Source organism: Lepidochelys kempii, chromosome 2, assembly GCF_965140265.1.
Source record: "Lepidochelys kempii isolate rLepKem1 chromosome 2, rLepKem1.hap2, whole genome shotgun sequence".
Lineage (NCBI taxonomy): Eukaryota > Metazoa > Chordata > Testudines > Cheloniidae > Lepidochelys > Lepidochelys kempii.
The window spans coordinates 147047576-147072850 of NC_133257.1; the positions used below are offsets into that span (position 1 = coordinate 147047576).

Sequence of the window (25275 nt, forward strand, 5' to 3'; positions counted from 1 at the left end):
TCCTCCCCTAAGTACACCATGTCCCCACTCCTCGGCCTACCTCCCAGCGCTTCCCGTCTGGCCACCACCAAACAGTTGTTTGCAGCATTAGCACGTTCCGGGAGGGAGGGGGGAGGAGTGAGAACGTGGGGTACTCAGGGGAGGAGGTGGGGAACAGGTGCAGCCGGGGCGGGGATTTGGGGAAGGAGTTGGAATAAGGGCAGGGAGGGGGCAGAGTTGGGGTGAGGACTTTGGGGAAGGGGTTGGAATGGGGGCAGGGCAGGGTGGGAAGAGGCATAGCAGGGGTGGGGTCTCATGGAAAGGGTGGAGTGGGGGTGGGGCCAGGGGCAGAAGGGGGTCGAGTACCCATGGGAAAGAGGGGAAGTCGGCGCATATGCACAAGATACCTTCTGCACCTGTACATTTGCTTTATCTACCAGTGGGTAAACCCACATTCTGCTGTCATATCTCACCTCAAAGACAACTCTTGTGTAAAGACCACCATCCCAACCCATCCTGACACTACCTACACACACAATTTTTTCCATACAATACTGCACATTACTTCTTTGGGTGCACATGATTCTCTTTCCTTGACTTGCACATAGGGCATAGCTACAAGCCCTCATTTTCTCATATCACAGCTCTGTGATGTTCCTCCAACTAATCCCAGCCTCCTCAATTTACAAGCACACCTCTACCAACCTGCCCCACCCAATGCCTCCACCATTCTCAGCATTTCATACAGTGAAGGCAGCTGGACTGCATCCTGATAAATCCCAGGAGCTATTGTCAGCTCCTCAGAAGGGCAGAGTTCAGATTGCATGGGCGTTTACCTTTCCTGGCTTTTAGAAGTTTTAGCCTTGCTGAACTCAATGTTCTGGAAAAGGACAAGCCACCACCAAGCAACTTTAATTCTGCATTAACTAAGGCTATGTCCACTCTACAAAGTTGTGCCAACACACGTTATGTCAGCATACAGCCATTAGAGTTGGTATATCACTTGTGCGCATGCATACTTGGCTCCTTGTGTTCGTGGCAAGCATACTCACCAGGACTGCTTGTATCAGTGCATAATGCAGTGCACCTGCCACCATCCAACGCACTATCTTTTGGGAAGCTTTCACAATACATGGTGGAGCAGAAATGATTCGCACAAGAGTCACTAGGAGCAAAGGGTCAAGTTCCTAATGTGCAATTGTCTCCATCCCATAATGGCATCTATATCCCATAATTTTTGCATCTTTTTTAAAAATCCCACAAAGCCACGTGGCCCTCCTCACTGTCCACCATCTTTGACAGAAGCATGGATCCCGCACAGCTCTGCACTACTGTCGTGAGTATTGCAAACACAGGACACACACTCTTCCAGTATTTGCAGAGACACAAGAAGAACTGAATCTGTAGGGAACATGACAATTTCTTGGAGGACAGATTGCTGTGGGGCACAGTGAAAATCAATTCAAGGTTGTTGGTGGTGTTCATGGAGCAGCTGCAAATGGCAGAGCGCTGCTTCTGGGCCTGAGAAATAAGCATCGACTGGTGGGATTGCATCATAATTCAGGTTTGGGACAATGAACAGTGCAAGCTACGCCTTATGTGCAAGTCAAGGAAACAGAATGGCTGCAGAACTTTCAGATGTGCAAGGCCACATTCCTTGGTCTGTGCACTGAGTTCACTCCAGCCCTCCAGCGCAGGGATATCAAAATGAGAGCTGCACTGACAGTGAAGCAGCAAGTGGTACTCACACTGTGGAAACTTGAAATGCCAAATTGCCACTGGTCAATCAGAAAGCAACTTGGGGTCGAAAAATCCACTGCAGGGGCTGTTGTCATTCAAGCATGCAGGACCATTAATTACATACTGCTATGCAAGACTGTGACTCTCAGCAACATAGAGGACATAGTGGATGGATATGGAGTTCCCAAACTGCAGAGGAGTGATATATGGCGTGCATACCCCTATCTTGCACCAGGCTACCTTGCCACAGAATATGTCAACAGAAAGGGCTACTTTATTATGGCTATATGAACACTGGTCGATCACTGGGTGCATGACACTCATATCTTTAAGATATGAGAAAGCTACAAGTAAGGAGTTTCTTTCCTGATTGGCAGATTTGTACTGGGAATGTTGAAATGCCAATAGAGATCCTGAGGGACTTAGCCTACCCCTGATTCACTGGCTCATGAAACCACACAACAGCCACTTCAACAGCAGCAAGGAGAGATTCAACTACTAAATCAGTAGGAGCAAAATGACCTCTGAATGTGCCTTTGTAGATTGAAGGGACACTGCTGCTGTTTACTCACAAGATTGGATTTCAGTGAGAAAAATATCCCAATGGTTAGCTCCTACTGTGTCCTTTATAATATCTGTGAAGCACAGAGAGAAAAGTTTCTACCAGGGTGGAGCAGCTGTTTGCTGATCTTGAACAGCCAGATATAAAGACTATTAGAAGCGCTCAACGTGGAGCTATATGGCACAGGAAGGCTTTGCAAGAGCACTTTAATAGCGAGCCACAGTAATATGCTTTGTTGCACTATGCTCTACCCTGACCATGCTGTTTATGACCCTGTCAATGCACCTATTAATGTTGTTTGTGACTGATCCTAGGAGTTGTGTGAAACTGTGCATTAACAAGTAATTGGTCGCTTTCAGAACTCCTGAGCAGTATCTGTTGTGAACTAATACAGATTATGTTCCAAACAGTATAATTTTATTCTGTAACAAAATCAGTGCCAAAAAAGTGCAAATTTAAATTAAAAACTTAATAAAATTTAATAAATAAATAGAACAGAACTTGAGGGGAAAAGAATATTCATGTCGATTTCAGCTATACATACACTGATCTGTGAAAGCAATGGTTGGTGATGTGAAGCTGTGATTGTCTTTAATGTCTCCTGTAGTGGAGTGGTAGGGATCATGAAGCAGTCGCTGATGCCATGTGAAAGGTTGAACACCAACATGTAGGAGTTCTCCTGCTGAAGAGGGAGGCGAGCCCAGGATTGTTGAAACTGTAGGTCCATCAGGGTCTGCAGCATCTGTGTTTGATACCAGAGAAGCCCCATTATGTCCTGATGCATCTCCTTTTCTTTTTCCTGCTGTGACTCCTGGGCCTTTCTGCTCTTGACTCTTTTCCAGGCTGTCTGCAATGTTGACCTTCCAGCTCCAGTGCTCACAGTCTGATGCAGCACTGTCTTGCAGGACACAATTAAACGTGTCATCTCAAATCTGACTCAGGCTTTCCATGGGTCTGGAGGGGAAACCCCCCCCAACGTTGCAAAGGCAGCAGCTGCTGCTAACACACAGAGGTATCATTGTTAGTAATATTCACAATGGAAAGCAGAATTTAAAGATTCAGAACTCCTCCCTCCCATACTCCCCATAAGTGTTAAACATGACAAGCTTATTGACACTTCTGCTTTGGAGTTCCTGACCCCAGTGCCACTTTCAGATCAAACCAAACAAGGAGGGAATTTCTTGTTTCCATAAAACTATGAGTATAGGGCAATGGCACTGAATACTGGCACCATTTTCCACAGACACTGGTGATTTTAGCTGATACCGCACCCCTCAGGGTAACAAAGATAGAGGGCACAGCTATTGCTGGCATCCCAAAGCTACCTGGGCTCATACGCTGCTAGCCTATGTACTACAATGGTCCTGCCAAAGTTAACACTGAGTGATGTGGGATCCTACCACAGAGGAAGAAATAAGGCAGCCCTCCCTAGAAACCTGCAGGAGAAGACTGGAGAGAACCTCCATAAAAGTTTCATCAAGATCTCTAAGGAGGTTTCAAGAGACATCCAGTAATACACAGACAATCCAGGAAGTTTTTGGAGAGCGTTGGGGACAACTTCCTGGTACAAGTGCTAGAGGAACTAACTAGAGGCCATACTTCTCTTGACTTGCTGCTTAGAAACAGGGAAGAATTGGTCAGGGAAGTAGAAGTGGGTGGCAACCCAGGTAGCAGTGACTATGAGACGGTTGAGTTCAGGATCCTGACTAAAAGGAAGAAAGAAAAGTAGCAAAATGTGGACCCTGGACTTCAGAAAAGCAGACTTTGACTCCCTTAGGGAACTGATGGGCAGAATCCCCTGGGAAGCTAATATAAGGGGGCAAGGAGTCCAGAAGAGCTGGTGGTATTTTAAAGAAGCCTTACTGAGCGCGCAGGAACAAACCATCCCGACGTGCAGAAAGAATAGCAAATATAACCATCTTGCCTCAACAGTGAAATATTTGGTGAGCTTAAACTCAAAAAGGAAGCTTACAAGAAGTGGAAATTTGGACAGATGACTAGAGAGGAGTATAAAACTATTGCCAGAACATGGAGGGATGAAATCAGGAAGGCCAAGGCACAATTGGAGTTGCAGCAAGCAAGGAATGTGAAGGGTAACAAGAAGGGTTTCTACAGGTATGTTAGCAACAAGGTGGTCAGGGAAAGTATGGGACCCTTCCTGAATGGGTGAGGCAACACAGTGACAGATGATGTGGAAAATGCTGAAGTACACTCAATGCTTCACAGACAAGGTCACCTCCCAGACTGCTGCATTGGGCAACACAGCACGGAGAGATGAGCAGCCCTCAGTGGTGAAAGAACAGTTTAAGGACTATTTAGAAAAGCTGGACATGCATAAGTCAATGGGTCCAGATCTAATGCATCTAAGGGTGCCGAGGGAGTTGGCTGATATGATTGCAGAGCCATTGGCCATTATCTTTGAAAATTCATGGTGATTGGGGCAGGTCCCAGATGATTGGAAAAAGGCAAATATAGTGCCCATCTTTTAAAAAAGAGAAGAAAGAGAACCCAGGGAACTACAGGCTCATCCTCACTTCAGTCCCCAGCAAAATCATGGAGCAGGTCCTCAAGGAATCCATTTTGAAGCACTTGAAGGAGAGGAAGGTGATCAGGAACAGTCAATATGGATTCACCAAGGGCAAGTCATGCCTGACCAACCTGATTGCCTTCTATGATGAGATAACTGGCTCTGTGGATATGGGGAAAACAGTGGATGTGATATATTTTGACTTTAGCAAAGCTTTTGATACAGTCTCCCACAGTATTCTTGCCAGCAAGTTAAAAAAAGTATGGATTGGATGAATGGACTATTATGTGGATAGAAAGTTGGCTAGATTGTTGGGCTCAATGGGTAATGATCAATGGCTCGATGTCTAGTTGACAGACGGTATCAAGCGGAATGCCCCAATTGGGTCAGTCCTGGGGCCAGTTTTGTTCAACATCTTTATTAATTATCTGAATGATGGGATGGATTGCACCCTCAGCAAGTTTGCGGATCACACTAAGCTGCGGGGAGAGGTAAATACACTGGAGGGTAGGGATAGGGTCCAGAATGACCTAGACAAATTAGAGGATTGGGCCAAAAGAAATCTGATGAGGTTCAATGAGGACAAGTTTAGAGTCCTGCACTTAGGATGGAAGAATCCCATGCACCGCTACAGGTTGGGGGCCAACTGGCTAAGCAGCAGTCCTGCAGAAAAGGACTTGGGGATTACAGTGGACGAGAAGCTGGATATGAGTCAGCAGTGTGCCCTCGTTGTCAAGAAGGCCAATGGCATATTGGGCTGTATTAGTAGGAGCATTGCCAGCAGACTGGGGGAAGCGATTATTCCCCTCTATTCGGCACTGGTGAGGCCACATCTGGAGTATTGCATCCCGTTTTGGTCCTCTCACTACAGAAAGGATGTGGACAAATTGGACAGAGTCCAGTGGAGGGAAATGAAAATGATTAGGGGGCTGGGGCACATGACTTACAAGGAAAGGCTGAGGGAACTTGGCTTATTTAGTCTGCAGAAGAGAAGAGTGAGGAGGGATTTGATGGCAGCCTTCAATTACCTGAAAGGGGGTTCCAAAGAGGATGGAGCTAGGCTGTTCTCAGTGGTGGCAGATGACAGAACAAGCAGCAATGGTCTCAAGTTGCAGTGCGGGAGGTCTAGGTTTGATATTAGGAAACACTATTTCACTAGGAGGGTGGTAAAGCAGTGGAATGGGTTACCTAGGGAGGTGGTGGAATCTCCATCCTTAGAGGTTTCTAAGGCCTGGCTTGACAAAGCCCTGGCTGGGATGATTTTGTGGATGTTGGTCCTGCTTTGAGCAGGGGATTGGATGAGATGATCTCCTGAGGCCTCTTCCAACCCTAATATTCTATGATTCTATGATCCCTGTGTATATAAGCAAATTACTCCACGTGGCCCTCCTCTTGCCTAACTCTCCAGGGCAATGAAATGCAAATAACAAATGCTACCTCTGTTGTACCAATGTCTCTTCTAGTAAAAGTAAATGAATGCAAAGTCAATAGCTGTGTCCAGTTAAGTTGGGGATACCATCACCGTAATAGGAAATAAATGTACACTCTTACCCAAGGATCCTTCCCCCACATCGGTCTTGTCTTTGCTCGACTGCCGGGACTGCAGTGGAGTCTCAAAGAGGGCCTGGCTCATGGTATAGCTGGACCCCCTCATCAAATGTCCCCCATCTTCTTCTTCATCCTCCCTGTTCTCACCAGGGTATTTGTGGTGGTGTGTGGGGTCATGGTGAGGTCTCCACCAAGTATGACACACAGCTCTTTGTAAAAGTGGCAAGTCTTCAGCTCAGCACCAGATCAACTGTTGGCCTCCCTGGCCTTCTGGTATGCCTGCCACAGCTCCTTCACTTTCACACAGCACTGCTGTGGGTCCCTGTCATAACCGTTCTCCTGAATCCCCAGAGCACTCTGGTTGTAGATGTCAATGCTGGTCCGTAGTTGTGCTTGCACAGCCTCTTCTCCTCACAGCCCCAGGAGATCCAATATCTCCAGTCTACTCCAGGCCAGACCGTGTGCCTGGGCAACCAGGAAAAGCCATTTAAAAAATTCATGGGACTTTAAAGGAGTGGGTGGCTTCTGGTGTACATGACCCCTGGGAGCAGAGCTGTGGGCACTGTTGGACAGCTGATGGAGGACTGTTCAGGTCAACAAATAACACAGTGTGTGCACTCACTTTGCATCAACCTAAATACATCGATCATGGCTCTATGCTGCTCAGGAAGGTGGTGTTATTATGACAGCATGACAGGGCACTTACATCAGTGGAAGACTAGTTGAGACACATGCACAGCTAGGTCGACACAAGGCAGCTTATGTCAATCTAACTTTGTAGTGTAGACCAGACTTACATTTTTTGCTATTCAATTTCATAATTTTTAAACAAAAAGAAATATTTGTTTGTAGGAGTGAATGGTCATTTAGATAGTTTTAGTTCTCACCTAGGTTTGCAGTTTATGTTATTGTGACTAGGTGATATATAGTGCTTTTCAACAGTGGGTCTCAAAGAGCTTTACATCATTATCCCCATTTTACAGATGAGGAACTGAGGCACAGAGAGGTTAAGTGACTTGCCCAAGGTCAACAGCAGGCCAGTGGCAGAGCTAGGAATAGTCTAAGTCCAGTGGTCTTTCCGGCCACACTGTTGTTATGTGATTCCCCAGTGTTCCTGCCCCCCTGTACATTTTGTTATAGTGGAATGGAGATAATGGTAATGTTTGAAATGTTTGTAATGTATAGTTGCTAACAGGATGGATGAGAGAAATTTCATCCATGTAGTATGTCCCAAAACCTTGACAGGTTTCAGAGTAACAGCCGTGTTAGTTTGTATTTGCAAAAAGAAAAGGAGTACTTGTGGCACCTTAGAGACTAACCACTCTCCCTACATTGTAGGGAGTAGGAGTAGGAGAGTGGTCACTTTGGATGAGCTTTTACCAGCAGGAGAGTGAGTTTGTGTGTGTGTGTGTGTGGCCCAACTTGATGATCACTTTAGATAAGCTATTACCAGCAGGAGCGTGGGGTGGGAGGAGTTATTGTTTCATGGTCTCTGTTGTATATAATGTCTTCTGCAGTTTCCACAGTATGCATCCGATGAAGTGAGCTGAAAGCTCATGCTCAAACAAATTGGTTAGTCTCTAAGGTGCCACAAGTACTCCTTTTCTTTTTGCGAAAACCTTGACAGTTTTATTACATGGTTGTTACATAACTAAGCATATGAGAAAAGACTGGTATCTCTCTCCTTCTCCACCCCTTGCCCCTCCATTCCCCATAACATGTAGCCACTCCACCTGCAAAATTTCCAATTCCCCTTCGCATCCTATCAAGCCATTCGTTAGCACTGTAGACGCCATTGACGTGTAAGAAGTTGCTCCTTGCTGTTTCTTACCTTATGGTGCTGCATGCACATATCTCAGGACAAGCAGCAGCTTACTGGAGGGCCACATGCTACCTTGGTTATGCAGTCCAAACTGTTCCCCTCACTCTCACTACCTACCAGCTAGGACTCCTGCTTCAGTCAGGCTTCCCCAGCCATGCTTCAGGTTTATACAGTCTGCCTCTCCTCCGAATCAAGCCCCTTCCCCACATACACTGGACAGCACCTTCACCGCACACAGAATGATGTGTATCTTAACTCTTCATTTTCTGGATTTCAGATGTTAATACTACCTTCATTTCTGCACTCCAAATCCCAGCTCACATGGAGGAGCAGGGAGATGGGCTCAGACACCCCAAGAGGAAAAAGTCCCTCAGATCCCAGAACATAGCAGGCAGGAAGTGGGGCTCAAACCCCTGCAAAGGAGCAGGGCTCCTCCAGACCCCAACACATACATTGAAGGGGAGAATTTAGGGATGATGTGGCTCCCACCCCAAGTTCCTCTGCTATCCCCCATATTCTCTTACCTGTACTGTCTTCTCTCCTCCCAATACAACTAATCCCTACCCCCCCACTCTTCCCTCCCCTACCAGTGAGTATCCATGTGTAATTTATTTTCTTTTCAAAAATAGTTTCAGCACCTTCTGAATAGTCTGTTGTACTCAGATTACATTTATAAAAAACCTTGACAGAGGCAGATTTTTTCAGTTAGTTCTCAGATTTCTGTCCACTGTGGGTTTCAAACTTCAAAGTTGCAAGTTCAGAGAGGTGTTAAGTGGCTCACTAATCTCAATGAAATGTTCTCATCTGAAAGAGAATACCCCATGGAGATGAATACAGACTGAAACAATAGCTCTGAGATGTGTGAACTGATTCATTCATTTCAGTGGGTGTTGACTTTCCCCCTTCCCCAGTGCTGGAAAATTTCTGGTGTGTGTCAAGCATATTACCCATTCTCAGCTCCTCACTCCAGTCTCAGCAGTGTATTCTTAGTGCATGTTCTGAGCATGCCTGTTCTAAACGCCACACCCAGAGGGGAAGTGCTTCCCCAGATCCCAGCTCACAGGGGAGGTAAGGAGTGCAGTTCAGCCCCCCCCCCCCCCCCCGCGAGAGTAAGGCAACCCCCCTCCCCAGAACCTAGCTTCCATGAGGCTAGGGGTGACAGGTATCTGGCTGGCAGCTCCGGTCAGCACCACTGACTGGGCTATTAAAAGTCCGGTTGGCCACAATGAGACAGGCAGGCTCATGCCCAGTTCTGCGTGGCTCTCGGGAAAAGGCAATATGTCCCTCCATCTCCTAGGTGAAGTGGCAGCCAGGGGGCTCCACGCGCTGCCCCCACCTGTAGGCACCACCCCAAGCACTAGCTCCGCAGTTCCCATTGGCCAGGAATCATGGAGCTGTGGGAGCGGCGCCTGCGGGTGGGAGCAGCACTCAGAGCCCCCTGGCTACCCCTCTGCCTAGGAGCCAGAGGGACATGACACTGCTTCCCAAAATCCCTCCCAGAGCCCACACCCCATCCCACACCCCTACCCTCGGCCCCAGCCCAAAGCCCCCTCCTACACCCCAAACCCCTCATCCCTGACCCCACCCCAGAGCCCACACACCCAGCCAGAGACCTCACCCCCCACACCCTAACCCCCTGCCCAAGCCTGGAGCCCCCTCCCACACCCTGAATCCCTCATTTTTGGCCCGCATCCTCATCCGAGAGCCTGTATCCCCTCCCACACAACAACGCCCTGCCTCAACCCAGAGCCCCCTCCCACACTCTGAACCCCTTGGCCCCACCCTCCAGCCCTGAGCCCCCTCCTGCACACCAAACCCCTCATCTCCGCCCCCCCCAGAGCCAGCACCCACAGCCAGAGCCTTCACCCCCTCCTGTACCCCAATCTCCTTCCCCAGCCCACTGAAAACGAGTGAGTGAGTGAGGGTGCAGAAGAGCACACGATGCAGGGAGGGGGCATGGAGTGAGCAGGGGCAGGAATTTAGGGAAGTGGCAGAGGTGTTCGGTTTTCTGCGATTAGAAACTTGGCAAACCTACATGAGAGGAAGAGGAGATAAGATCCGCATCGATTGCCAGAGCCCCCCCAGATCCTGGCACACATACAAGGAGGAAGGGAGTAGGGCTCACATATCCCTGAGGGAAGCGGGAACCCCAGATTCTAACTCATATGGAGGGGGTAGGAAGATGGGTTCAGTCCCGCCAGAAAGGCAAGCCCCCTCCAAAACCTGGCTCACATAAGGGAGCAGGGAAAGGTATTCAAACACCCCAGAGGAGAAGGAAACCCCAGATCCTGGCACACACACAGCAGTGCAGGGAGTAGGGCTCCGACATCCCCAGCAGGCAGAGACCGCCTGATCTCAGCACACATGGGGGGTAGGCTACCATCCAACCCCATTTACCCAGCCCCAAATCCCTCGTGCCTATTCCTCCCATAAACTGCCCCCTCCTGCCAGCAAACATACATATATCTTTTTGTTTAAAAAAACAAAACCCAACTATACACTTTGATAACATACCCAAAAATAAATAAATAAATATAATAAAATAATAATAAAAAGCCCTGACAGACAGATTTTAGCAATATGTCATGCAACCTTTTCCAAATTTCTGCCAAAGGTAGAATTTGAACAACACTGACTGGATGAGTCAGGATCAAAGAACTACTGCTCATTCCCATAAATTATGCAGCTCATGTGAAAATTTAACAATTTTGTTAACTTCTCTATATGTTTATGCTCAGTGTAATTTTATAAGCATGTCAGTTAGTAAAAGAGGCTTGTGACTGGATAAACTAGAAAAGCAAAATCTTTTTTAAATAGGTTTTAATTTGATTTTCCCCAAGGGGCTGGTTGGTGCCATGAATTCTGTTTGGTTAACCTTTGAGTGTTGGTCACCTTGGTGCAATCATCTGAACCCTAGTTTGATCTCTATCTCTGATTAAGTAAATGTTGCCAGATTCTCTCAGCCTTAAGAAATATTGTCCCCACTGCCTCAGGGGGCTGCATATCAGGAACCTGTTTGTTAAATGGCCCAAAATTCGGACCACTAACTGTACCCAGCACACTGATGAGGCACACCAAATTTCAAGTCAACCCAAGCAACCGTGTAGACTTTAGAAAACAAAGTCTAGGTTTAAACAAAAATCTGGTCTTAACTCACTCTGTTATAATAATTACTTTCATGGGGAGAAAATATTGGGAACTAAAGGGCTCTTTATTCCAGCATAAGAACTTATGGCTGGAAGCTGAAGCCAGGCAAACAAACTGGAAATAAGACAAGTGTTCAACAAGGAGAGCGATTAACCATTAACAAGGAACAAATTACCAAAGGAAATGGTGAATTCTCCATCTCTTGATGTCTTTGAATCAAGACTGGATGCCTTTCTAGAAAATATGCTTCAAACAAAAGCTCAATCCAGGGAAAACTGGGGGAAATTCAAGACTATATCAGAAGACAAATGGTCCTTTCTAGCTTTAAAAATTTATGAGAGCAAGTAGGTTTCAGAATGCAAATTCAGTTCTTTATTAGAGTAGTCAGAGACTGAGCGGGGAAAAACTGTACCCAAAGCAACATCAATCATACATTAAGGGAACATATATTAAAACTCAAACAGAAACTTTGTTTCTGAACAGATAAATCTGCATCAGGACCAAATCCATCCAACCAAAACCTGAAAAGCACTGGAATAAGTTAAGGGGACAGACTTGTGCGTTCCTTCCACCTTCACATTGTCTATCATGCACTCTACGCTCCATAAGGCTTTTACTTCATCTCCAACAGATATCAAAAAGCAATAGATACTACAACTTCAAATTTACACACTAGTGCAAAACCTAAATGGTGATGTCATAAGCTTTATATAAAAATTATATTAACAGATAAGCACATCTGGACTGTCACACATTTGGAAAGTTATTCTGCAATAAGGTTGCTGAGATCAGATTTAGGTTTTGTGCTGGAGTGTAAGCTTATGAAGTTGCCATATGTATTGCTTTTGGTATCTGGTGGAAATGGAGGTGAAAGTGTATTATAGGCCATATGAAGGTGTTTACTAATTTACTGTTCATTTATACAGCTTTAGTGTACCTTAATGCAGCATTTCTCAAACTGGGGTCCTTACTCCAGGGAGTCCATGGGCCCCGCTGATCAACTCAACTCCTCTCCCTCCCACCCTGTGCCTCCTGCACGCCAGGGAACAGCAGTTCAGCAGCACACAGGACACGCTAGGAGGGAGGGGAAGGAGTGGGGATGGGAAGCGCGAGGGGGAGAGGGCAGAAAGAGGTGGGGAAGAGGAGGGGCAGAGGTGAAGCAGGGGCGGGAAGAGGTGTGCTGAGGTGGGGCCTTGGGGATCCGCAAAAAAATTTAAAATCAAAATGGGGCTCCTTGGGTTCCTAAAGTTTGATAACCTCTGCCTTAATGGATATCTCTCCCCAGTCAAGGAAAAAGGAAGCTGCACCTACCTGGGAATGAGAGGGAGAAATTATGCTGTTAATGTTGCTCCTGACTATGCTGACCCATCTGACCAGTTCAAGAGACTTTGACATGCCTCAGTAGATTCTTTGTCTATGAAATTGTATCAGTTTCAAAATTACTGGAAGGATGTATAATTAGAGCAACCTTCTGTGTTTAGAAGTGATGCACAACCTGGCAAGTTTCAGAGTAACAGCCGTGTTAGTCTGTATTCGCAAAAAGAAAAGGAGTACTAGTGGCACCTTAGAGACTAACCAATTTATTTGAGCATAAGCTTTTGTGAGCCACAGCTCACTTCATCGGATGCACCTGGCAGGTGGAAGGAATCTCCATGAAACACTCCATAGCCTCTGATGGACTTCTAGGTACTGGATACAGCCAGGAGAGGCTGCAGTAACATGGTATAAGTTTGTATTAAATCAGCAGATCTGCCTATCATATGGCTTCTTGTTCTGGGTCCCTGTAGTGGGATGGTCACGCGCTCCTGCCCTGAAGGGCTTAAAACAGCCCTGGGAGAGAGCTGGGGCAGGGGAAAAATGGGCTGATTGGCAGAGCAGCCACAGTTGGGGCCATGCCCCAAACAGACCCAGCTGGCCCTATAATGGCCAATGAAGCCAGGAGCAGAGAGGACTCTCCCGCACTGAGGGAGAAGGGCCTGGCTGCCTGGAAGCTGAGAGAGTACCTGAGGTGGAGCAGGGCTGGGGGAAGGCCAGAGGAGCTGGGAAGCTCTGGCCTGGAAACCCCCCAGGCTGCAGGCCTACAGTAAGGCCAAATAGGTACTGGGGTTGCAGAGGGTAGGCAAAGGCAGCAGATCCAAACCCCCCTTGCCTATGATGAGTGGCACTTACACCACAGTTAACCCCAGGGAACGGGGGCTAGGTGATGACTGGCAGTGGCCATAGACTCAGCTGGAGGTAGAGGGTTGGGAGTTCCCCCGGGAGGGGAAACCCAGATCTGCATGGGGTACTGCAGGTGGCAGCACCCTGGCATAAAAGGGTGCACCAGGGTCCAGGAGGGACTCGGGGCCCAGCAGCAAGTGGGACACTGGCCTGCAGAGGGCGCTCTGGAGGCTGGAATGCTAATTCCCTGGACAACCAGTAGGAGGTGCCCTAGAGGTGAGTTGCCACACTGCAACAATCCCCTATTCCTGCCAGTGTGACACATACCTCTCAACCTTCAAACATGACAATGGGAGACTCCTGCAAATGTGACAGCTGCACTCTTGGCTGACAGTGGGATTGAACCAATTAGCACAAGATGTAGAGATTCATGCTTTTTATTTGTAAGGTAAAGAAAGGCCAGGCTCAAGCTCAGAGCTGCTATAGACTTGCATCCTCTGTACATTGGCCACCGAGAGGGATGTGTAACATACACACTGGCCAAGAGCATTCACAAGTAGAATGTAAAATATATGTATTTTGGTAATTTACAACATAATTTACAGATCAAAGCAAATTTGGACTTTAAAAAAATATGAAGAGGTCTTCTTACTGTGTGAATCACATACAACCATGCCATCCTCCCACACAGATAAGCAGTTATGTTTGAACCCCTTGACCTTGAGATTGCTAGCTTGGACCCTTATTACTTGGGCAACTGAGTAATTGATAGTCCCTTTCTAGACTAGCCACTGGAGGGGACTGGACTCACTATTTTCCCAGAGGGTTATATAATTATTTAGTAATCAGCAGTGAAATTCTGGATTCTCTCTCTCGCTCTGGGAAAGGAGTGTGGTTCATAGTGCTTAGAAATAAGATAACTAACTGGTGAAGACACCCTGAAAGACAGCATGGTACAGTGAATAAGACTGGGTTTTGTCTTGTTAGAGATATGAATTCTGGGTTGCAGTGACCAGTGACCTTCCATAAGAGCTGTAACTTATTTTTAACAAGGGGAGGGGGGTGTTCAGCATCAATTAGGATGATTAGGGGTCTGGAACACATGACTTATGAGGAGAGGCTGAGGGAACTGGGATTGTTTAGTCTGCAGAAGAGAAGAATGAGGGGGGATTTGATAGCTGCTTTCAACTACCTGAGAGGTGGTTCCAGAGAGGATGGTTCTAGACTATTCTCAGTGGTAGATGAGGACAGGACAAGGAGTAATGGTCTCAAGTTGCAGTGGGGGAGGTTTAGGTTGGATATTAGGAAAAACTTTTTCACCAGGAGGGTGGTGAAACACTGGAATGCGTTACCTAGGGAGGTGGTAGAATCTCCTTCCTTAGAAGTTTTTAAGGTCAGGCTTGACAAAGTCCTGGCTGGGATGATTTAATTGGGGATTGGTCCTGCTTTGAGCAGGGTGTTGGACTAGATGACCTCCTGAGGTCCCTTCCAACCCTGATATTCTATGAATTACCTGATGGTATTCTAGGTTGGAATTCATGGCCTGAGGCCTGGTCTTCACTAGAAAATTAAGTCTCTTGAACTACGTAAGTCGGGGGTGTGTAAAACCCACACTCCTGAGTGGCATTGTTAAGCCAACCTAAATCCCCATGTAGATAGCACTAGGTCGACGAAATAATTCTTCCTTTGACTTAGCTACTGCTTTCTCAGGAGGTGGATTACTTACACTGATGGGAGAACCCCATCAGCATAGATAATGTCTACACTGAAGCGCTGCAGTGGCGTAGCTGTGGCATTTAAGTATAGACATACCTTTACGCGATGTTTACGCTAGCGAGCTTATAGCAGCAGAGTTGCTGTAAGACCATCTGTGTGGCCACTCTATGCTGATGGGAAAGAGCTCTCCAGTCAACATAATAAAACCACTTGAATGAATGGCTGTAGCTATGTCACCAGGAGAAGTTCTCCCACCGAAACAGCGCCGTGCACGTTGTCACTTATGCCGGCGAAATTTATGTCGCTCCGGGGTGTATTGCTGACATAATGACAGATTTCAGAGTAGCAGCAGTATTAGTCTGTATCCGCAAAAAGAAAAAGGAGGACTTCTGGCACCTTAGAGACTAACAAATATATTTAAACATAAGCTTTCTTGAGCTACAGCTATTCCAAAGTGAGCCTTTCTTTTTGCTGACATAAGTGGCAGTGTAGACATGGCCTTAGTCAATAATAAGGGCAGTAAAATGCATGGGAATTTAAAACTGACCTTAGAAGTGAGATTTGAATTCCTGGTCTCCTCTTTCCCAGCTCAGGACATTTTCTCCTAGGCTCAGAGGTATTTGGCAACAGTTTGTGTCCCTCCCTGCTCACGCCATAGCAGAATTGTCATCAATGTCAGTGGGTTCAGCCTTGCACATAAATTTGCAATTATAGCTAAAATAGTATAACATGATCTATAAACAACTACCACCAATGTATAACTGATATTTGAGCAATCAGAACAAGAAACGATAATGTGGACATGGAACAGATTGTGGATAATTTTTACATTTGTTGCAAAAGGGTGACAAAGAAGGGTTAGACAATCCAATGCAATTGCCAAAAGGGATTAATATTATTCTCTATCAATTCATTTTTCATAAATCCACCATGAAAAAGTTGAATAGTACTCAAAATTTATATTCCTTGTGTTATTTTTTTACTATTTCAGTGACAATTTTGCAAAATAAAGGTTTAAATCTCCTGTTAAGGTTAAATCATAGATTTCAGTTTAACTTTGCTTTAACTACCACTGAAAACATTAGTAATAACAAAGTTAAACAAAACCAAAATTCTAGTACATAAGCCTTATGTAGATTAGTGTAAAACATTCACTGGATGTGCTAGAGAATACTCACAGAAGTCACTTATTAAAATTCTGCCACAAAACTGATGGAAAGACTGAAATGATTTCTCTGCCTCTGACAGCTAACTCCGGTCTACAGGAAATTGCATCATCTGTTCCAGAGAATGCCCTGTGGTTCCTAATAATTTTGATGGATACATTTCTGCCTTAAGTATAAACAAAACTTCTCCAAATAGTTAATATTAAAAACAAAAATCAGACTAAAAACAAACAAAAAATACATGGAAAAGGAGTCTTTAACCACCACCTCCCATTCCATGAAATGTCAGAGTATTCTGCTCCTGATTTAACCATAGTTAGAAAATACTGCCACCGTTAACTCTATTATTGTTGTATTGATCCCTCCTTGTATTGTTCATTTCATCCAATGTACTGAACAAAACAAAGTGTTTTTAAAAGGTATCCAAGAGGTTTCTGATAAAAAAAAAAAGTGTGCTTTAATCTTTCATTGGATGAAATGGCCCTGAAATTAATACAATTTGTCTGGCAGACAATTAAAAACAAACGCAAAAAACCCTTCAGAATAATAACTGCAGACCATGCATTAATAACAAAAACTATAGGAATAAATTACTCTTTGCGAGGATCATTCCACAATAGACTAAAGTTGAAATTATCCATTGAAACTCCCTATTTTATAATAAATCAACTTGTTCACTTTTCATATCTGTGATTCTATAAGTAGAACCACCAAGTTCAAGAAGACGGCAGAAATTAAATCCCTTTTCTGCTTACAACACTTGAAGCTGAGAAGAGTTAGACGTTTTGACAATTTGATTACCACAGTCTTTCCCCCTTCTCCCCAATTTGCCTCTCATTTTCCTCTTTTTTTTCTGTTTAAGATTTTGACAATAAATATATTCTTTTTCACATAATATTCTTTAGCAGAATTGGCCATGTATAAAGTAAGTTTTCATTACATTTACATGTAAAAATTTTGTTTTCATATATAAAAATAAATTAAGAAACATTATCCCTTAAGGCAATTTTAATATTTTCAGTGTTTGATCTATGGAGGTTGATTGATACCAGAATGACCACTTCATTATTAGTGAAACCTGGCACAAAATGATCCTGGAGTATATAAGTTCAGTTAGATTGTATACAATGCTTTTCATATCCAAGTGCTTCTTCAATCAATGAATAGCAGAACCTTTTAAATATAGCCTGGAATAAAGAGAGTAAAACTTGTGAAGAACAATGTACCCAAAAAAGAATAGAAAATAATTCCAGAGGGTACAATAAAAACTTTATCTGGTTCCTGAGATTCAGGGATTATATTAGAGGTATAATAATGATATCTGCTGGAACCATTTTTAAGCATTATAAAAATGAGTTCAGACCATCTAAATTCTTAAATCACTTTGTAATCTTCCTAGAGAATTTTCAGGTAAATGTAGTTGAAAATTATGCAATTGATTTGTCAGACATTCCTTTATCCCTCCCCCCTTATCCCCTCATACTATGATGCACATAAAAGTTTATAACCAATTAGTATAGGAGTGGGTTCTCATTCTTTTCATCATATAGACCATGTTAATCCAGACTGCTTTGAGCACCAGCTGTCTTCTCATCTGTGATCATCTAACATTCCTACAGTAACTACAGCAATTTTTTATATGTAGGGCCCTACCAAATTCACAGTCCATTTTGGTCAATTTCACCATCATAGGATTTTAAAATTTGTAAATTTCATTATTTCAGCTATTTAAATCTGAAATTTCACAGAGTTGTAATTACAGGGGTCCTGACCCAAAAAGGAGTTGGGGGGCATGTCACAAGATTATTGTAGTAGGGTTGCTGTACTGCTACCTTTACTTCTGCACTGCTGCAGGTGGCAGCGCTGCCTTCAGATCTGGGAAGCTGGAGACTGGCGGCTGCAAGCAAGGAGCCCAGCTCTGAAGGCAGAGCCACCGCCAGCAGCAGCGCAGAAGTAAGGATGGCATGGTATGGTATTGCCACCCTTACTTCTGTGCTGCTACCTGCAAAGCCAGGCGGCTGGAAAGTGGCAGCTGCTGACTGAGGGCCCAGCTCTGCAGGCAGCAGCACAGAGGTAAGGGTGGCATGGCATCATATTGCCACTCTTACTTCTGCGCTGCTGCTGGTGGGGCGCTGCCTTCAGGGCAGACCACACAGCCAACAGCCACCGCTCTCCGTCCGCCCAGCTCCCGAGTCAGCACAGAAGTAAAGATGGTAATATTGCGACCCCTCTAAAATAACCTTGTGACAAACACGCAACTCCTTTTTGGGTCAGGGCCCGCAATTTGAGAAACGCTGGTCTCCCCCATGAAATCTGTATAGTATAGGGTAAAAGCACACAAAAGATGAGATTTCATAGGGGGAAACCAGATTTCACAGTCTGTGACACGTTTTTCATGGCCATGAATTTGGTAAGGCCCTATTTATAAGGAAAGATAACACAAGGAAAGTATTTACAGCTGTCTTTAAAGCAGTTTAGCAACTGGAAACAAGGGGACAAGCCAGAACCATGTGACCCAGTTTGAAAATTGCTGCTCTAATATGTTCCAGTCAGAGGAAAAAAAGATTACTCACCTTTCGTAACTGTTGATCTTTGAGATGTGTTCCTCATATCCATCCCAGTTAGGTGTGCGTGCGCTGTGTGCACAGTCATCTGAAAGTTTTTCCCCTAGCAGCACCCTTCAGGTCAGCTGTGGAGCCCCCTGGAGTGGTGCCTTCATGGCGCTCAATATATGACTTTGCCAACCTGGTGCCTCCTCAGTTCCTTCTTGCCTGTTACTCCGACAGAGGGGAAGGCAGGTGGGTTTGAAATGGATATGAGCAACACATCTCAAAGAACAACAATCGAGAGGTGAGTAACCATTTTTTCTTCTTCGAGTGATTGCTCACATTGATTCCAATTAGGTGACTCCCAAGCCTTATCTAGGCGGTGGGGTCAGAGTTAAGGAAATGCTGATTGTAGCACCGCTTTGCCAAAAGCTGCTTCAGGTCCGGCGTGCTGGACAATGGCATGGTGAGAGGTGAAGGTATTCATTGAGGACCAAGTCACTGCCCTGCAGATTTCTTGGATCGGGACCTAGGCCAGTAGGGGCTTTAGGGGACCTAGACCTAAAGACCTAAAGCCCCTACTCTACTTGCGCTATATTGATGACATCTTCATCCAGCAGGATAGTGAGTTTGTGTGTGTGGTTTTTGGGAGGGGGGTGAGGGAACCTGGATTTGTGCAGGAAATGGCCCAACTTGATTATCATGCACATTGTGTAAAGAGTTGTCACTTTGGATGGGCTATCACCAGCAGGAGAGTGAATTTGTCTGGGGGGGTGGAGGGTGAGAAAACTTGGATTTGTGCTGGAAATGGCCCAACCTGATGATCACTTTAGATAAGCTATTACCAGCAGGACAGTGGGGTGGGAGGAGGTTTTGTTTCATATTCTCTGTGTATATATAAAGTCTGCTGCAGTTTCCACGGTATGCATCCGATGAAGTGAGCTGTAGCTCACGAAAGCTCATGCTCAAATAAATTGGTTAGTCTCTAAGGTGCCACAAGTCCTCCTTTTCTTTTTGCGAATACAGACTAACATGGCTGTTACTCAAACTATCCATAGAGATTCTATAGTACAATTTAGTTCATTTAAGATTTGTTACTTCATTTGATTCTATGCTTTCTTTCACATATAGTGCCACTCCCCCACCAGCATGACATGTTCTGTCCTTTCAATATATTTTGTACATTACTGTGTGCCATTATTACATGGCATTACATGCTCCTCCACACCTGTCAGCTTTCCCCCAACCTTTAGTTTAAAAACTGTTCTACGACCTTTTTAATTTTAAGCGCCAGAAATCTGGTTCCGTTTTGGTTTAGGTGGAGCCCATCCTTCCTGTACAGGCTCCCCCTCTCCCAAAAGCTTCCCCAGTTGCTAATCAATCTAAACCCCTCCTCCCTATACCATTGTCTCATCCACGCATTGAGACCCTGCAGTTCTGCCTGTCTAACTGGCCCTGCACGTGGAACTGGAAGCATTTCAGAAAATGCTACCATGGAGGTTCTGGACTTCAATCTCTTACCTAGCAGCCTAAATTTGACCTCCAGGACCTCTCTCCTACCCTTCCCCACGTCGTTGGTACCTACATGTACCACAACCACTGGCTCCTCCCCAGCAGTACACATAAGTCTGTCTAGATGTCTTGAGAGATCCGCAACCGTCGCATCAGGCAGGCAAGTCACCATGAGGTTCTCCCGATCATCGCAAACCCAGCTATCTATGTTTCTAATGATCAAATTGCCCATTACTAATACCTGTCTCTTCCTAATAACTGAAGTTCTCTCCCCCAGAGAAGACTCCTCAGTGTGAGAGGATACCACAGCATCATCTGGGAGGAGGGTCCCAACTATGGGATCGTTTCCCTCTGCTCCAGTTGGATGTTCTCCTTCCCTGAGGCTTTCATCCTACTCAACAGCACAGAGGCTGTCAGACCAGGGGTGGGACCGTTCTACTGTGTCCCAGAAAGTCTCATCTACGTACCTCTCTGTCTCCCTTAGCTCCTCCAGCTCAGCCACCCTGGTCTCCAAAGTCCACACACAGTCTCTGAGGGCCAGTATATTGTTCAACTGCACTCAATCATTTTCAAGACAAAGCTTCAAGATGACTATTTCATCCAGTGGTGGGCAAACTACGGCCTGCAGGCCGGATCCGGCCCATGAGCCATTTAAAGCTGGCTTGCGAACCACACCAGTGGCTCGGCCCCGCTCCAGCGCTCTGGCTGGGGCCCTGGGTCTGGGTCGGACCACGCAGCTCGGCCCAACTCCAGCTGTGGGGCACGATAGGGGGCCGCACCACTCGGCTCCTGGAAGCCGCGACATGGCCCCGCTCCAGCTCCTATGTGCTCCAGTGGGTGCTGCAGGGGCAGCGCCTGTGGATGCGCCAGCATGCAGAGCTGCCTGGCCATGCCTCCTCATAGGAGCCAGAGAAGGGACATGCCACTGCTTCCAGGAGCCACTTGAGGTAAGCACCCCTGAGCTTCTCCCCATATCCCAACCCCCTCCCCAGCTCTGATCCCCCTCCTGCTCTCCAAACTCCTCGATCCCAGCCCAGTGCACCCTCCTGCACCCCAAACCTCTCATCCTCAGCCCCACTCCAGAGCCCGCACCCCCTCCCACACCCAACCCCAATTTCATGGCCCTCCATACAATTTCTATTCTCTGATGTGGCCCTCAGGCCAAAAAGTTTGCCTACCCCTGATTTAACCCCATTATAGAATTGGTTAGTTTCATTAAACCCTCCTTTTTCCTTTACACAAATGTACCGTCTTGCTCTTCCCTCAAACTTCAATCACTGCCATTCAAGCAAATGCAATTTTGATAGCAGCACCTAGTGCTGAATTACTGGCACCTTACTGCTTAGTGGCGGGAAATGATCTGTGTACAGTCCTTGTCAGCAGAGTGCATGGCTGAACAGATATGTGGCCTCAGGGCACTAGTGGTGTGGACCCCATCTCCCCAATATTTGCCGTCATGCAGACCACCTTCCCTCCTATTTAGCCACTTTCCCTCTTCTTCATCTCTGTAGCAAGTTACAGAAATTGCTTATATGGGTATCTAATATTCAGTAGCATTTCTGTATCTGTCTTCCAGTTTTGTCTTTTTTTGGGGGTGGGGGGAGAAATAGTTAGCCACACTGGTTACTTTTGCTCTTCATTTTGTTTCCCCACTCGCTCCCCGCCCACACACATACTTTTAGCACACTTCCCACAGCCTCTTCTGCATAAGATTAGTCCCTGCCACTTGATTCTTTAATCTATGTGGTATAGCTGAACACTTCATAGACTCATAGAATATTAGGGTTGGAAGGGACCTCAGGAGGTCATCTAGTCCAAACCCCTGCTCAAAAGCAGGACCAATCCCCAACTAAATCATCCCAGCCAGGGCTCTGTCAAGCCTGACCTTAAAAACTTCTAAGGAAGGAGATTCTACCACCTCCCTAGGTAACGTATTCCAGTGTTTCACCACCCTCCTAATGAAAAAGTTTTTACTAATATCCAACCTAGACCTCCCCCACTGCAACTTGAGACCATTACTCCTTGTCCTGTCCTCTTCTACCACTGAGAATAGTCTAGAACCATCCTCTTTGGAACCACCTCTCAGGTAGTTGAAAGCAGCTATCAAATCCCCCCTCATTCTTCTCTTCTGCAGACTAAACAATCCCAGTCCTCTCAGCCTCTCCTCTCCAATTTATCCACATCCTTCTTGTAGTGCGGGGCCAAAAACTGGACACAGTACTCCAGATGAGGCCTCACCAATGTCGAATAGAGGGGAACGATCATGTCCCTCAATCTGCTGGCTATGCCCCTACTTATACATCCCAAAATGCCATTGGCCTTCTTGGCAACAAGGGCACACTGTTGACTCATATCCAGCTTCTCGTCCACTGCCACCCCTAGATCCTTTTCCGCAGAACTGCTGCCTAGCCATTCGGTCCCTAGTCGGTTGCGGTGCATTGGGTTCTTCCGTCCTAAGTGCAGGACTCTGCACTTATCCTTGTTGAACCTCATCAGATTTCTTTTGGCCCAATCCTCTAATTTGTCTAGGTCCCTCTGTATCCTATCCTTGCCCTCCAGCGTATCTACCACTCCTCCTAGTTTAGTATCATCAGCAAATTTGCTGAGAGTGCAATCCACACCATCCTCCAGATCATTTATGAAGATATTGAACAAAACCGGCCCCAGGACCGACCCTTGGGGCACTCCACTTGATACCGGCTGCCAACTAGACATGGAGCCATTGATCACTACCCGTTGAGCCCGACAATCTAGCCAACTTTCTACCCACCTTATAGTGCATTCATCCAGCCAATACTTCTTTAACTTGCTGACAAGAATACTGTGGGAGACCGTGTCAAAAGCTTTGCTAAAGTCAAGAAACAATACATCCACTGCTTTCCCTTCATCCACAGAACCAGTAATCTCATCATAGAAGGCAATTAGATTAGTCAGGCATGACCTTCCCTTGGTGAATCCATGACTGTTCCTGATCACTTTCCTTGAGGACCTGCACCATGATTTTTCCGGGGACTGAGGTGAGACTGACTGGCCTGTAGATCCCAGGATTCTCCTTCTTCCCCTTTTTAAAGATTGGCACTACATTAGCCTTTTCCAGTCATCTGGGACTTCCCCCATTCGCCATGAGTTTTCAAAGATAATGGCCAATAGCTCTGCAATCACAGCCGCCAATTCCTTTAGCACTCTCGGATGCAACGCGTCCGGCCCCATGGACTTGTGCACATCCAGCTTTTCTAAATAGTCCCTAACCACTTCTTTCTCCACAGAGGGCTGGTCACCTCCTCCCCATGCTGTGCTGCCCAGTGCAGTTGTCTGGGAGCTGACTTTGTTCGTGAAGAAAGAGGCAAAAAAAGCATTGAGTACATTAGCTTTTTCCACATCCTCCGTCACTAGGTTGCCTCCCTCATTCAGTAAGGGGCCCACACTTTCCTTGACTTTCTTCTTGTTGCCAACATACCTGAAGAAACCCTTCTTGGTACTCTAAACATCTCTTGCTAGCTGCAGCTCCAGGTGTGATTTGGCCCTCCTGATTTCATTCCTACATACCCAAGCAATATTTTTATACTCTTCCCTGGTCATATGTCCAACCTTCCACTTCTTGTAAGCTTCTTTTTTATGTTTAAGATCCGCAAGGATTTCACCGTCATTTGTTCTATTCCCTCTACTCATTGGGCATCCTGCCCACTCCCTCATTTCTTTTTCCCACCTGTGGCTAGCACCTCCAGTCCAGTCCAGTCCAGTCCCAAAGAGCACCTCCTTCCTTGTCTGCCTATCCAGCAGAAGCACATAGTAGACGTGGCTAGGCTACCTCCTTTTTGTTTTCAGGGGCTCTAAGGCCACCTGGAGAAACAATGAGAATCCAACCCTATATGCGAAGAGCCACTACACTGGCCCATCTTGCTCCGCGCCCGGAGAAGCCCCCCACGGCAATCCTCCTGGCGCAACAGGCCAGTACCCTATGGCAGCTACCTGCTCGGCTGGATCATGCGCCAGACAGTTACGTTCAGTGGCCAGAAGAGCTGCAGCAGGTCCGTGTACTCTGGAGGCTGAACGGCCCCTGCAAAGCGCTCCTTGGAGGAGGAGACTCCGGAGACTGAGCCCTTTTTGCTGCCTCCAGGTAACTGAAAGGAAACACTGCTCACAAGCAGAGCCAGGACGGGGCTAGGAGCTGCCGCCGGCAGGGCCCTTTGTGTGCAGAGCCGGGCTCCGCCTGTGACCTAACTCAGGTGTGCGGCTCGCCCAACCCCCGCAGCTCCGCGCTCGCCCGCCGGTGCCGGGGGCTCGGCGCCGCTGACTCACCCGGCTCCCCGGAACTGCACTCCGCCAGCTGCTGACTCGTCTCCTCCAGTGGCCGGCTGGGCTGCGGCTCCTGCCCTTCCACTGGCACTACTGTGAAACTGGTGGGCATTGTCTTCCGGCTGGGCAGCGCCGGGACTCCGCGCTCAGAGCTCGGGAGCGACGGGGCGTTGGCGGCGGCGTCTGCTGTTCCCTCCCCCGACAGGGAGAGGGGTGGGAGTCCTCGAGCTGCCGCCTCCCTCACGTGAGAGCCATTTCCTCACGCCGTGGGGGGTGGCTGGCGCTCTCCACACGCTGGCTTTGATTTTTCACTAGGCTTTGCAAACAGTTCCGCCGGCTGCCATGTCTACTAACTTCAGCGTCTGCACAGAAGGAAAAGGGGGAGCGCCGGGCCGGGCCCCCACCCACACTAAGTAGATACAGCCCCCGAGATCCAATCCGCAAGGGTCACCCCCACCGCCCCACTCCTGATGATTTTCTCCCCTACACTCACCAGCTGAGTTGGGAGGACTCCTAAAATCCTCTGCAAGCCAGAGTCCAGAAGAGACCATGTT

General features: G+C 46.7%; 1 protein-coding gene across 1 annotated transcript in view; it reads right to left on the minus strand.

Moving 5' to 3' along the window:
- The window catches only part of SLC12A7 (solute carrier family 12 member 7), a 334571-nt gene extending 309656 nt beyond the window's left edge, over nt 1–24915 (minus strand). Inside the window, exon 1 of the mRNA XM_073332427.1 lies at nt 24725–24915. Within this exon, the coding sequence (XP_073188528.1) occupies nt 24725–24833 (109 nt within the window). The 5' untranslated portion in view covers nt 24834–24915. The remainder of the gene's footprint in view (nt 1–24724) is intronic.
- Between the last annotated feature and the right edge of the window lie 360 nt (nt 24916–25275).